This window comes from Pan troglodytes, chromosome 13, assembly GCF_028858775.2.
Source record: "Pan troglodytes isolate AG18354 chromosome 13, NHGRI_mPanTro3-v2.0_pri, whole genome shotgun sequence".
NCBI classification, from domain to species: Eukaryota; Metazoa; Chordata; class Mammalia; order Primates; family Hominidae; genus Pan; species Pan troglodytes.
Genome location: NC_072411.2, coordinates 63,887,119 through 63,901,723, shown reverse-complemented (window position 1 = coordinate 63,901,723; position 14,605 = coordinate 63,887,119). Strand labels below are relative to the sequence as shown.

Here is a 14,605-nt window from a genome sequence, read left to right as displayed (position 1 = left end):
ATTGAAAAAACTTACATTTAAGCCACAAATCACCAACAGTATATCTCTTCAAGGCTGGGCATTTTATAGAACATTTTTGTCTACACAGAAAGTTTTCATATTAGTTATTCCTAAAGTTTTTCAGTCCTAAACAGGGCCATAATACCTCATAGATCATGTGATGTTCATATCATGTCATAACTGGTTCTCCCTCTCTTCCTAGGAAAGTGTAGAACATCACTACCTGGCTACCTTTTAATTGGGTGAGTCCATGTGTCTGTGATTAAATCTGGAAATGAGGTGGGAACAGAAATTATGTGTGTGTCACTTTCAGACTGGAGTATTTAATTGGCAAGAGGATATCGTCTGGAGCTCATCCTTTCCTTGACATGCAACAAGCAAAGTTCAGGATGAAGACTGATCTATCGGCTGAGGTTTCTAAGTCACTATGTAATACAAAGAACAGATGAGCAAAACCCCAATGATTCATGATGGACATGAATTGTGAGCCATAAATAAATGGGTTTAAGCCACTGAGATTGCAGGGTATTTTTTATAGCATAATTTAGCCTATCCCAACTGACATAGATCACCATTTTAGTTAATCATATCAGCATAAAAACCCTAATCAGAATTAATGGTGAAAGTAAATATGATTTTAATAAATATAAATTACTATTTCTTGTCAGATATGAGAATAAGGCCATAGTCACATTATGATTTCAATATCACAAAGGAACAACCTCTTGGCAGACATTTTAATGGAATAGTATTACATAAAGTGTCTTCGACTAGTTGAGAATAAAAAGACATTTATATTTTTTCTATACAGCTAAACCACCATGTAATAAAAGGAAAGTCTTTTAACTTCTCTCGGTCAGTTTTCTCACAGGTAAAATGATGAGACAAATTAAACACATTAAATAATTTTCCAAAGATCACCTAGCCAGTGACCTTGTCAAGCCAGGATCCAACTCTAAGTTTTTTTTTTTTTAATTTTGTTTTTCTCCAGAGTCTGTGCCCATTTCCCACCATAATACAGTAATTTGAATTGAATTTATAGTCCTTTTCAGTTCAAAGATCTTATGCTAATGCTTATAGCAGCAACAACTGATTTAACATTTAATTTTCATCCATGTCTGGAGCCAATCTTAAGTTGCAAAATGTTCTTTGTTCTCACTTTTTCTTTTATATTATTCCAATTTGTTTTCTTTATTGCCTGCTGTGCTAGATAAAAATAGATGGTTTTCCTTTGTGAATAAGACTCAAACATACTATTCTGTGGAAGGGCTATAATGAAACTTTCCATAAGGAAGTGGCATCAGGGGAGTGGATACAACTTTTATTAAATCTTCTAATTAAATTATAATCTACTGACATATGCTGTGGATTTCAGATAAAAAGAGCAAAAGGAAGGGAGACTATATAATAGCATGTATGCTGGTGTTATTTTGACTGAAGAACTTTGTTAAATTGGAACTTTACTTTCTAGTCTATTTGGTGGTAAAGGAAACCTAGAGTTTTAAAAGGGTGTAATGCTATTTAAGGAAATACAGGTTTTTCTCTATGGAAAATGTCCTCAATTAAGGTTTCTAGAACTATGGTGCTTTCTGTCATCCCTGTTTATACAATTGATTCTAAAATGTTGTAACAGTGAGGTGATGGGTAACAGTGAGATGATGTCTCTACAAGGAATAAAAAATGTTAACCAGGTGTAGAGGTGAATGCCTGTAGCCCCAGCTGCTCAGAAGGCTAAGATGGCAGGATTGCTTGAGCCCGGGAGATTGAGGCTGGAGTGAGCCATGATAATGCCACTGCACTCTAGCCTTGCTGATAGAGTGAGATCCTGCCTCAAAAGAACAAATAAATAAATTAAATTAAATGTAATCTCCAAAAATTATACTCAAGTACAAAATCCTGAAAAGTCTTCGTACATTACTAAAAAATCATATTGTTTCTTAACTACTTAAGTGTAACTCTATAAACTTACCCACACAATAATATTGTTTGTAAGCTGTAATAACATTAATAACAAATTCACTTTTAAAATACTCCTGGGCCTCTTGATCTATATAGAATGATAAAACCCTTTCTTATAATAAAATTTATAGTTAAAATTTACTTCTGGATAACAGTGAAGATGACTAAATAAGTGACAAAGCATCTAAATCATTTCATCTTGGCTCCTTTGAAAGTAAAATTTTAAATTTTAAGAATGCTAAAAAGGGGTTGCTGTTTTTATTTCAGAAAAAAATGACTTTAAACCAAAAACATTCAGAAAGTAAAAAGAAGAGGATTACATAAAAATAAAGTGTTCAATTAAACAAGAAGACTTAACTATCCTAAATATATATGCACCCAATACTGGAACACCCAGATTCATAAAACAAGTTTTTAGAGACTTAGGAAGAGACTTAGATAATGGCAATATAATCGTGGAAGACTTCAACACCCTACTGATGGCATTGGACAGATCACTGAGGCAGAATACTAACAAGAGATATTTGGGACCTAAACTTAACACTTGACCAAATGAACCTAACAGACATCTACAGAACACTCCACCCAACAAAAACAGAATATACATTCTTTTCATCTGCAGATGGCACATATTCTAAAATTGACCACATACTTAGCCATAAAGCAATTCTCAACAAATTTTAAAAAACCAAAATCATACCAAACATACTCTCAGAACACAATGCAGTAAAAATAAAAATCAATATCAAGAAGATCTCTCAAAAGCATACAATTACACGGAAACTAAACAACCTACTCCTGAATGATTTGGGTAAACAATGAAGTAAAGGTAGAAACCGAGAAATTCCTTGAAACTAATGAAAACAAAGATACAACATACTAGAATCTCTGGGACAGGGCAAAAGCAGTGTTGAGAGGACAGTTTATACTGCTAAATGTTGACATAAAAAAGAAAAACTTACAACTTAAGTTAACAACCTAACATTACACTTGAAGGAATTTGAAAAACAAAAGCCAACCAATCCCAAATATAACAGAAGAAAAGAAATAACCAAAATATAGCTGAACAGAATAAAATGGAGATGAGAAAAATCACATAAAAGATCAACAAAACCAAGACTTGGCTCTTTGAAAGAATAAATAACATTGATATACTATTAGCTATACTAATTTTTTTAAAGGGAGAAGATAAAGATAAACACAATCAGAAAACAAAGGAGACATTACTACTAACCCGACAGAAATACAAAAACCCTAAGAGACCTAAGAACACCTCTGTGCTCACAAACTAGAAAAGCTAGAAGAAATGGATAAATTCCTGGGAATATTCAACTGCCCAAGATTAAACCAGAAATAAATTATTTTTATTTTATTTTATTTTATTTTTTTGAGACAGAGTCTTGCTCTGTCACCCAGACTGGAGTGCAGTGGCACAATCTTGACTCACTGCAACCTCTGTTCCTGCACTCAAGTGATTCTCCTGCCTCACATCACAAGTAGCTGGGACTACAGGCGCACACCACTGTGTCTAGCTAATTTTTTTGTAGTTTTAGTAGAGACAGGGTTTCGCCATTTTGGCCAAGCTGGTCTCAAATGTCTGGGCTCAAGTGATCCACCCACCTCAACCTCCCAAAGTGCTGGAATTAGAGGTGTGAGCCCTGTACCTGGCCTAACCAGAAAGAAATTGAAACCATGAACACACCAATAATGAGTTCCAAACTTGAATCAGTAATAAAAAAAACCTATCAACCAGAAAAAAGCCTTGGATCAGATGGAGTCACAGCCAAATTCTACCAGATGTGTAAAGAAGAACGGATACTGAAACTATTCCAAAAAACAAGGAGGAGGGGCTCCTCTCCAATTCATTCTATTAGGCCAGCATCATTCTCATACTAAAACCAGGCAGATACACAACAAAAAATCTTCAGACCAATATCCCTGATGAACACAGATGCAAAAATCCTCCACAAAATACTAGCAAACCAAATCCAGCAGCACATCAAAAAGCTAATCCACCATGATCAAATAGGCTTTATTCCTGGGAGGCAAGTTTGGTTCAACATATGCAAATCAATAAATGTTATTTATTACATAAACAGAACTAAAAACAAAAACCACATGATCATCTCAGAAGATGCAGAAAAGGCTTTTGATAAAATTAAATATCCCCTCATGTTTGAAACCCTCAAAAAACTAGGCATTGAAGGTGTACACCTCAAAATAATAAGTGTTATCTACAACAAACCTACAGCCAACATCATACTGAATGGGCAAAAGCTGAAAGCATTCTCCTTGAAAACTGGTACAAGACAAGGATGCCCACTCTCACCACCCTTATTCAACATAAGTCCTGGAAGTCCTAACCAGAGAAGCAGAAAAGAATAAAAAACAAAAGCCATCCAGATAGAGAAAGAGGAAGTCAAACCATCTCTCTTCGCAAATGATATGATACTATACCTAGGAAAACCATAATCTCTGCCCGAGGCTCCTAGGTCTGCTAAACAACTTCATCAAAGTTTTAGGATACAAAAATCAATATGCAAATGGTATATGTTTATATACACCAATAACATTCAAGCTGAGAGCTAAATCAAGAATGCAATCCCATTCACAATAGCCATGAAAATCATAAAATACCTAGGAATACAACTAAACAGGGACGTAAAAGATCTCTGCAACGAGAATTACAAGACACTGCTGAAATAAATCAGAGATGACACAAACAAATGGAAAAACATTCCATGCTCATGGATATGAAAAAAATCAAAATTAAAGTGGCATACTGCCCAAAGCAATTTACAGATTCAGTGCTATTCCTATCAACCTACCAATAACATTTTTACAAAATTAGAAAAAATGTGCACATTTTTCAAAATTAGAAAAAAATTCTAAAATTCGTATGGAACCAAAAGAGATCCCAAATAGCCAAAGTGATCCTGAACAAAAAGAATGAAGCTGGAGGCATCACACTACCTGACTTCAAACTATACTACAAGGCTACAGTAACCAAAACAGCATGGTACCAGTATAAAAACAGACACATAGACCAATGGAACAGGTTAATTACCCAGAAATAGAGCCACATATGTAGAACCATCTGATCTTCAAGAAAGCCAATAAAAATAAGCAATGAGGAAAGGACTCCCTACTCAATAAATGCTGCTGGGATAACTGGCTAGCCATATGCAGAAGATTGAAACGGGACCCCTACATTTCACCATATACATAAGTCAACTCAAGATGAATTAAAGACTTAAATGTAAGGCCAAAAACTATAAAAACTCTAGAAGAAAATCCAGGAAATACCATTCTGGACATCAGCCAAAGAAAAGACTTCATGATGAAGATGCCAAAAGCAATTGCAACAAAAACAAAAATTGACAAGTGGAATTTAATTGACCTAAAGAGCTTTTGCACAGTGAAAGAAACTATCAACAGAGTAAACAACCTACAGAGTAGGAGAAAATGTTTGCAAACTATGCATCTGACTAAGGTTTAATATCCAGAATCTTTAAGTAACTCAAATAAATCAACAAGCAAAAAACAAACAACCCTATTTAAAAAGTGGGCAAAAGACATTAACAGACACTTCTCAAAAGAAGACATACTAATACAAGTAGCAACAAGCATATGAAAAAATGCTCAGTATCACTAATCATTACAGAAATGTAAACCAAAACGACAATGAGATACCATCACACACCAGTCAGAATGGCTATTACTAAAAAGTCAAAAGTAACAGAAGCTGGTGAGGTTGCAGAGGAAGGAGAATGCTTATACATTGCTGGTGGGAATGTAAATTAGTTCAGCCACTGTGGAAAGCAGTCTGGACATTTCTCAAAGAACTTAAAACAGAACTATCATTCATCCCAGCAATCCTATTACTCAGTATATAACCAATGGAATATAAATCGTTCTACCATAGAGACACATGCACATGTATGTTCATTGCAGCACTATTCACAATAGCAAAGACATGGAATCAACCTATGTGCCTACCAGTGGTGGACTGTATAAAGAAAATGTAGTACATATACACCATGCAATAATATGCAGCTATAAAAAATGAGACAATGGCCTTTGCAGCAACATGAATAGAGCTAGAGGCCATTATCCTAAGTGAACTAATGCAGGAACAGAAAACCAAATACTGCAAGTTTTTACAAGTGGGAGCTAAACATTCATACACATGGACCACAAAGAAGGGAACAACAGACACTGAGGCCTAGTTGAGGGTGGAGAGTGGGATGATCGAAAACTACCTATTCAGTGACAAAAAATATCTATCAGGTAAGGTGGAGGAGTGGGAGGATTGAAAAACTACCTAACAGCTGACAAAATTATCTGTACACCAAACCTGTAACACACAATTTACCCATGAAACAACCCTGCACATATACCCCTTGAACCTAAAATAAAAGTTGGAAAGAAAAAAAAAAAGAATACTGATAAGATGTGGGCTCTGTGTGTTGCTGTGTGTGTGTGTGTGTATGTGTGTGTGTGTGCAGTTCTATGCATTAAAAAAAACTTTTTTGAGACATAGTCTCACTCTGTCATCCAGACTGGAGTGCTGTGGTGCAATCACAGCTCACTGCAGCCACAACCTCCTGGGTTCAGATGATCCTTCCACCTCAGCCTTCCAAGTAGCTGGGACTACATAGCCAGGTACTATGTCTGGCTTTTTTTGTTTTGTTTTGTTTTGTTTTTTATGGAGATGGGGGTCTCACTATGTTACCCAGGCTGGGCTTGAACTCCTGGCCTCAAGTAATCCTCCTGCCTTAGCTGACCACCCAAAGTGCTGGGATTACAGGCATGAGCCACCATGCCCTGCCTCCATTCTATGCATTTTTATCCCATGTATAGATAGATGTAACCTCTACCACAATCAACATACGAAGCTGTTCCATCACCACAAAAGAAATCCCTTGTGCTGCACCTTTATATTCTCAATCCTCACTCTATTTCTGTCCTCTGGAAACCACTAATCTATTCTTCATCACCATACTTTTGTTATTTTGAGGGTGTTATATAAATGGAATCATATAGTTTGCAACCTTTTGAGATTGACACTTTTTTACTAAGCATAATGCCCTTGATATACATTCAAGTTATTGTGTGTATCAGTAGTTTGTTCCTTTTTATTGCAGAGTAATATTCCATTATAAAGATGGATGTATCAGTTTGTTTAATCAGCCACCCATGGGGGACATTCAGGTTGTTTGCAGGTTTTGCCATTACAAATAAATTTGCTGTGAACACTCATGCAGAGGTCTTTGTGTGAACATGTTTTCATTTCTCTGGGATAAATGCCCAAGAGTCCAATTGCTGGATCATATAGTAAATGCATGTTTAGTTTTATCAGAAACTGTCAAACTGTTTTCCATAAATGGCTCTACCATTTTACATTCACACCAGCAATGTATGAAAGATCTAGTTTTTTCAAATCCTCACCAACATTTGTTATTATGACTATTTTTTCATTTTTATTATTCTATTAGGTATGCAGTAATATCTCAGAGCAGTTCTAATTTGCATTTTCCTGATGACTAATGATATTGAACATTTTTTCATGTGCTATTCGCCATATGTATCTCTTCTTTGGTGAAATGTCTGTTTGTGCCTTTTGCCCACTTTTCTAGTTGATTTATTTTCATACTGTTGAACTTTGAGAGTTCTTTATATGTTCTACATATAACACTTTTGTTGAATATCTGGTTTACAAATACTTTCTGTCTGTAGCTTGCCTTTTCATCCACTTAACAGAATCTTTCACAGCACAAACATTTTAATTTTGGTAAAGTTCAATCTATAAATATTTCCTTTTACAAATTGCGCTTTTGGTGTTATGTCTAAAAACTTGCCACCTAGCCCTAGGTCCTGAAGATTTTATCTTATATTTTCTTCTAAAAATTTCACGACTTTATGTTTCAAATTTAAATCTATAAACTATTTTGAATTAATTTTTATGTACTTGGTGAGGTTTATATCAAGGCTAATTTTTTGCCTGTAAGTGTCTAATTGCTCCAACATTATTTTTCAAAAAGATTATTTTTCCTTCATTTAATAGTTTTTGTCTTTTGTCAAAAATCAGTAAGCTTTACTTGTGCTGGTCTATTTCTTAGTTCTCTATTCCGTTCCAGTGATTTATGTGTCTGAAATGACATTTTAAAAAATCCAATTATTCTTCCTTCCTTTAGAATAATTTTCTTCAAGTTGAGGGCTTAATTCTCTGAGAAAAGAATGGAGCTCTTTTCAGAGAGTTTGGAACTTCAGGGAGTTCCAAACAGTTTGTTAGTTAAGATGACCAAATATAAGTTATATGCATGGATGGTTTGATGTACCCACAGGTTTTATGAGTATTATAGGAGGAGGCAGAAGGTACTTTCCATAAAAAGGTGCCCACATGTTACAAATATCAAGTTACTAAAGATACTAAACATTTCAAGATTCAGTGCTCTATGCCAGCTCCAGAATGATGCCAATTCTTTACATGAGATATTTAAATGAATATTGTTAAAGAGACTATTAAAAATAATACATACACATAAATACATAACTATATCTCTCTTTTCTGTTCTTTTAAATCCCATTTCATCCTTCAAAGATAGACATGAACGATCTGGGAACACACCAGACACTGTTTCAAGATTTGTAATCACTGAATATACCGTCAGTTGCAAAATGTCTGATTGCAGTTAATGACCTAAAGTGCTGCAATTTGTTCCAGTTTTCAAATAAACTCTGCTGACATTTGTTTGAATAGCAAACCAAAGCAAACAAGAGTTTCAAAGCATGAATGAGATGTGAGGGATAATGCTAAAAAATAAATAAATAAAACTGTTGGCCAATTGCACGACCTTTTCTGTGGGGAGAGAGGGGTGGATTTAAACCCTGAGAAGATTATTTTCATTTCCTTCAGTATGTCTGGATCTGTTTTCATCCAAGATTAGCACATTGGAGTCTCTTTCCACTAAGCAACATTAAATAGGTGTTTCATGAATTCTTTGAGGATTAAGTTTATTATAATCTCCTCTACAATACTCATATTAAAATATACAGAATAAAATTATTCTGCCAATTAGGTGCTTCTAGAGAAGGTTTTTTCTAGAGAACTTAACTCTTTCTGGGTGTTCTATTCTCACTAACTCAGTTTAACTTTTCTAAGATTTTTAATCCTCTCATTCTACCCAAACAAAAAAAGAGTAAGTCTATCATCCAAAAGGAGTTATTATATCAACCAAAATTATAGCCTTCGGGGAAATAATGGATGTCTCAAGAAAAAAACATCCTCTTTTAGGATAGTTGGGGGACATGGCTGGGGTGGAGCTAGAGAATAACATGTAATCAAAGAATACCTATAGTCATCTTAAGGGGAAATGAAATACATCCAAACCTAGTGTTTACAGACATTAACTGTTCTTAATCCATATTATTTTCACACCTGTTCTTAATCCACATTATTTTCCCGTAAAAAATCCAGATGACTTAAACCGTTACTAATTTTGAATATCAAATGCCTTCACAGCATCAAAAAAATTGTTTTGATGTAATAATCCTTTTCTATTCTGCCATGTATGTATCAGAAGCCTAACTGCTACCCCCTGCTTTGCCTCTTCTGAGTTCATTTGTGGGAAGCTTTTATAAAGGGTAACTACAGTGAGTCAAACATGTTGTCGCCACAACTGCACAGCTGTGGTAGCTTTGCTCACTTTTCTATTAATAACATTACATGTTATTTATAAGCAGGACATTGTAATTGTGTTGATTTCATTAGTCTCTTCATATGGCTTCTTTTAGGGATTTAAAAGTGAACAGCTGGTTTTTACAAACATTTATTAAATAATTATGATTCAAAAATTTAGCTTCAAAATCTAAAACTTTGCTTAAGTTTTACTTGGCAATGACAGTGGGCATAAATTATGCAAGATGTGATACATGACAGGTGGAATGAGCTGATAAAATATCCTTTTTGTTTCTGCTGTGAGGGTAGAAAATTATTAATCCCATCTGGAATACTAATCAAAAGAAAGAAGTGCTTTAAATGGTGATGCTAATGATTTTCTAGAATTAAATTGCATGTGAAAAATCAGATGGAGTCATGAATTAACAAAAATTAGCGTTTTTAGATGAATTAGGGCAATCAGAACAAAATTACTTCTGCCACTTTAAAACCTGTTACTTTTCGAAATCCTCAATAAATACGTTCTGCCCTTCCCTGAATCATTGTGTCTCAGTTAAAATTCATCTACCCTCCCCTTCAATATCTGTTATTATTTCCATTGCTCATCAGATGTCTCCCTGAAGCTCATACAGCTATAGCATGCATTAGATTCTAGAAGCTTGGCTACAAACATAGGTCCATCTAATAATATTAGAGAATGTGTATAATTAAATGGACTATCTTTTTTATTCTTTATAAATCAACAGCAATATATTTTGATGGTTTAGGACAAACATGTTATTGAGTTAATCCATTAGAGCATAACAAAAACCTACCTGCTCAACTGTAACAAAGTGAGAGTGCTATATTCTAGTATCGCTTCTGCAATCTCCTAGCTTTATGAGAGTGGGCAAGTTACAAGAAATTATTGGTTAAAATGAATGGGTCACTATTTGATCTGTAAGATGAAAAATCACCAACCACTATAAGAATAAGTGAGTTACTCTTGCCCAAATATATATTCCAATTTTACTTTTCAGCTCTATTATGTAGTATGAGGGTAAAGAAGGAACTCTAAAAGAAATGCTTCAACAAAATACTTCTTAGCAATAGGTTAAAGAGACTCTAACTAACCAGAGCTGTCTAGTCATCACAATCACCAGATCTCCTTCCTTCAAGTCACATAGGAACATCTGTTCCTTGTAACTTGTGGCAGACAGATGCTTCTGGTCTTAAACAGGGAGGGAGGAACTTTAACTTCCTTATCAAAATCATAAAAGAGCAAGTTATATCACTAATCTGTGGAAAAAATGATCTTATATTCCCTTTCTGTCACCAAATAAAGAAGATAAGCACATATATTACACATTTTTAAAACTACTACGTAGCTTTTGATGCAGTTGGGACAAAAAGTAGGTAGAAGTCTCTTAATCTTAATATGTACCAGGTTAAATAAAAACTATTTTAAATTTAAGTCTATATTTAAAGTATTACAATACAAAACATCATGAGGAAACTTATGTAAATTATTTTATTAAAAAGGTTAGTTCATACTGAATAACATGCCACCGATTTAAAGTGTTCCAAAAGGCAAATAAAGAAAATAATGAACGATTTATATAAAACAAATAAAGGAAATGAATAGTTCATTCCCATAAAAAAATAAAAACATATGAAAAGATGTTGTACCTCACTAATAATTTGAATAATCAAATTAAAACAATGAGATTTATGTTTTATTTATAAAACTGGAAAAGACATTTTAAGCAGTTTGATAATTTACTGTGAAAGGATGTGGAGGAAATAAGCACTCTCATACACTGTTGATAGAAGTGTAAATTAGAAAAACATTTTATGAAGGTAAGTTTACAGTATTTATCAAAGGAAAAAATGTCTGCTCTCTTTGCTACATATGTTGCCATTGTCAGAAATTCACTTTACAGAAATACCTACAAAATAATGACAAAATATTTATGTGAGCAATCACTGCAGTGGTTTTTATGGAAAAAAAAAATAACCTAAATGTCTATCTAGACTAACTGATAAATAAATAAATGAAAGTTCATCCATATAATTGAATGCAATGCAATCATCAAATAGATGATATAAATTTGAATTGCTGATATGGAAAATGTTCCAAATATATTAAGTGGAAAAGATAAGATATGAACACTGTATATTATATAATCCCTATTGTGTAAATTTAAAAGGGCATATATTTACATGCAGATTTAGCTATTAAATTTTGGGGGAAAGATGCACAAAAAAGATTAACAGTGATTACTTTTGAAAAGAGATACTGTGAATAAGCATAGAGAAGTATTTTTACTTTTCTGCCATCCTATACCTTGTGAATTTTAAACACTGGCAGTTATTAGTTTTATTTACTTTAAAATGTTAATAAGGATAAACTAGTTGGTAACCATTTTGGTTGTCTCGTTTTTAGTGTTTTTTAAATAAAGGAGAGCTGTAAAGGCCACTGAAAATATATCAAACAAGAATTAACTGGGCCAGTGTTATTCACAACATTCATTTTCATAATTGAGCATTTATTTCTACACTGAGTAAAGTCAATGAATAAATGCAGCTACAAGTTTAACATGATCCAATGGAATTACTGTGGCTTTCAGACAGCAATTGCAATCTGAGGACCACTAATAAATATGCTTAAGATAAAGTCTTTCTAATAATAATGCTGTCCTACAGTGGAAGAGATAGCCTAACAAAACAATAAAACCTGTGTCAGCAGGGGCATGGTGGTTCACACCTGCAATCCCAGCACTTTGGGAGGCTGAGGCAGGTAGAGGACTTGAGGTCAGGAGTTCGAGACCAGCCTGGCCAACATGGTGAAACCCTGTCTCTAATAAAATACAAAAATTAGCTGGGCGCGGTGGCAGATGACTGTGGTCCCAGCTACTAGGGAGGCTGGAGCAGGAGAATGGCTTGAACCAGGGAGGCAGAGGTTGCAATGAGCCAAGATCTCGTCACTGCACTCCACCCTGGGGGACAGAGTGAGACTCTGTCTCAGACAAATAAATAAATAAATAAATAAACACTAAACCTGTGTCAATGATATATTTAAGTACGTCCTGCTATCACTGCCTAGAATACTGTCCCCTCTGCTTTTCCGCCTAGCTAACTCCAACCCAACTCACAAGAGCTAGCTCAAGAATCGCCTCCTCCAGGGAAGCTACCCTGATCCTCTCTTTCACCTCGTGGTTTAGATAACTGCTACTCAAAGTTTGATTCTCAAACCCAAAACACTTTACACGACATCCTCATGGTCTGACTATGCCTGAGGCCTACTAAGTCTACATTTTAAACAACATTCCAGGTGATTGGTAGTCACATTAAAATTTGTGAAAAAGTGGGTAAATGACAACCCTGGGTGTGCCCACAGTTTCTTGTGCACACCTGTATCACAGCTTTCATTATACAGCATTCACAACTTTGTTTTCTTGTCTAAATTAGACTGCAAGATCCCTAAAGGCAAGATCTAAGATTTTTATTGTTGTGCCATATCCATTGCACCTGGCACATAATGGACACTCTATAAATGTTTGTTAACTGAGCAAATCAGAAAGGATAAATGAAAAGTAAACACAAAATTTAATTCCAACTTTACAGAACTCTATCAATTATATAGCAATGTAAAAATCTTAATTACAAATGATAGAAAAAGTGATTTTAAAAGATATTTTTAAAAACCACTATGCTTAAATGTATGCATATCCTAGAAACATATTACAAATTATTTTTATCCTCATGAAAGAGCACATGAAATCCAGGACTGTACATAAAGCATCTTATCATAATATTTGCCCTTTCTTTTAAAAAAAGCCCACTTTCAAGTTATCATATACTATCATAAATTTAGGTGCAAGCCAGCAGCTGAAAAAATAGAAATAAACTACTTTTAGATTTCTTTTGTTTTGTTGATGACACACAAATTATGTTACTGTTTATCTTTAAGACTGCAGCTGTTGCTGGCTCTGCATCACCGTTTACTGTAATTACTGCCTTCAGATTTCTTTCTGACCCATATCCCGTTATAGGATATGCTCAGGCTAGATGAGCAACTTCTAAAATCAGCAGCAATCAGAGATGTTTGCAAAATTATTGCATTAGAAATCTCTTTTTCTAGTAACATGAAAATTCTTTAGTATACCTTCACCCTTTAACAAAAATCCTCACCTGGCTGTTTCTCGCCACTCAGCATCCTCACCTTCACGCCAACAAATCTCATCCAGTTCTGTGAAAAGGTCATGAGGAATGTGTTCCTCGTCATCATCCTCGGTTCCAAGAATAAACTGTACCCTCTGTGATGGGGTGTCTAAAAAATCAGAGACATGTATTACCATGAACATGTATTACCACAACCCTGAGCTTAAAATGTCCCAGTCACTGCCTTCAGCACCACCCCAAGCTCGCACCACCCCAAGCTCACACCTCCCGTGCTCCCCACTGCAACACTCATCCAAATCAAACTCAGGAACTAAAACCAAATTCATCATTACATGAAGTCCAGTATAATTTGAGAAAATAAATATGTAAAATGTATATATTAATGTATACATATAATAAATAATAAAATATGATTCTTATTTTGGATTATTTTTAACACTCATGGAAACTATTTCTATTTCTCAGACACATATACTCATTTTCTCTCATCATATATGGTATATTTTATGGGTAATATTCAGAAGAGTAGATTATGATAAAATTCATTTATACTAAAACTATGCAGAATGTTATTCACCAAAAAAACTGCCTTGTGATCCTCCTTTGTAGTCATTCCTACCTCCCTTTTGTAGCCCCCAGCAACCACTGATCTGGTCTCTGCTGCTAGCTTTGCCTTTGCAAAATGTCATGTAAGTGGAAACACAGCATATAACCTTTTGAGACTGGCTTTATTCACTTAGCAAATGCCTTTGAGATTTTGAGATTTATCTGTCATTGTGTGTATTAGTAGTTCATTCTTTT

At 34.5% G+C, this 14,605-nt stretch overlaps 1 protein-coding gene across 19 annotated transcripts in view; it reads right to left on the bottom strand.

Annotated features, from left to right (window-relative positions):
- SLC4A10 (solute carrier family 4 member 10) overlaps window positions 1-14,605 on the bottom strand; it is a 363,956-nt gene that overhangs the window by 130,612 nt on the left and 218,739 nt on the right. For all 19 annotated transcript variants that reach the window (XM_063790514.1, XM_054679076.1, XM_063790518.1 and 16 more), the window contains one exon: window positions 13,814-13,952. In XM_063790514.1, the coding sequence (XP_063646584.1) occupies window positions 13,814-13,952 (139 nt within the window). The remainder of the gene's footprint in view (window positions 1-13,813; window positions 13,953-14,605) is intronic.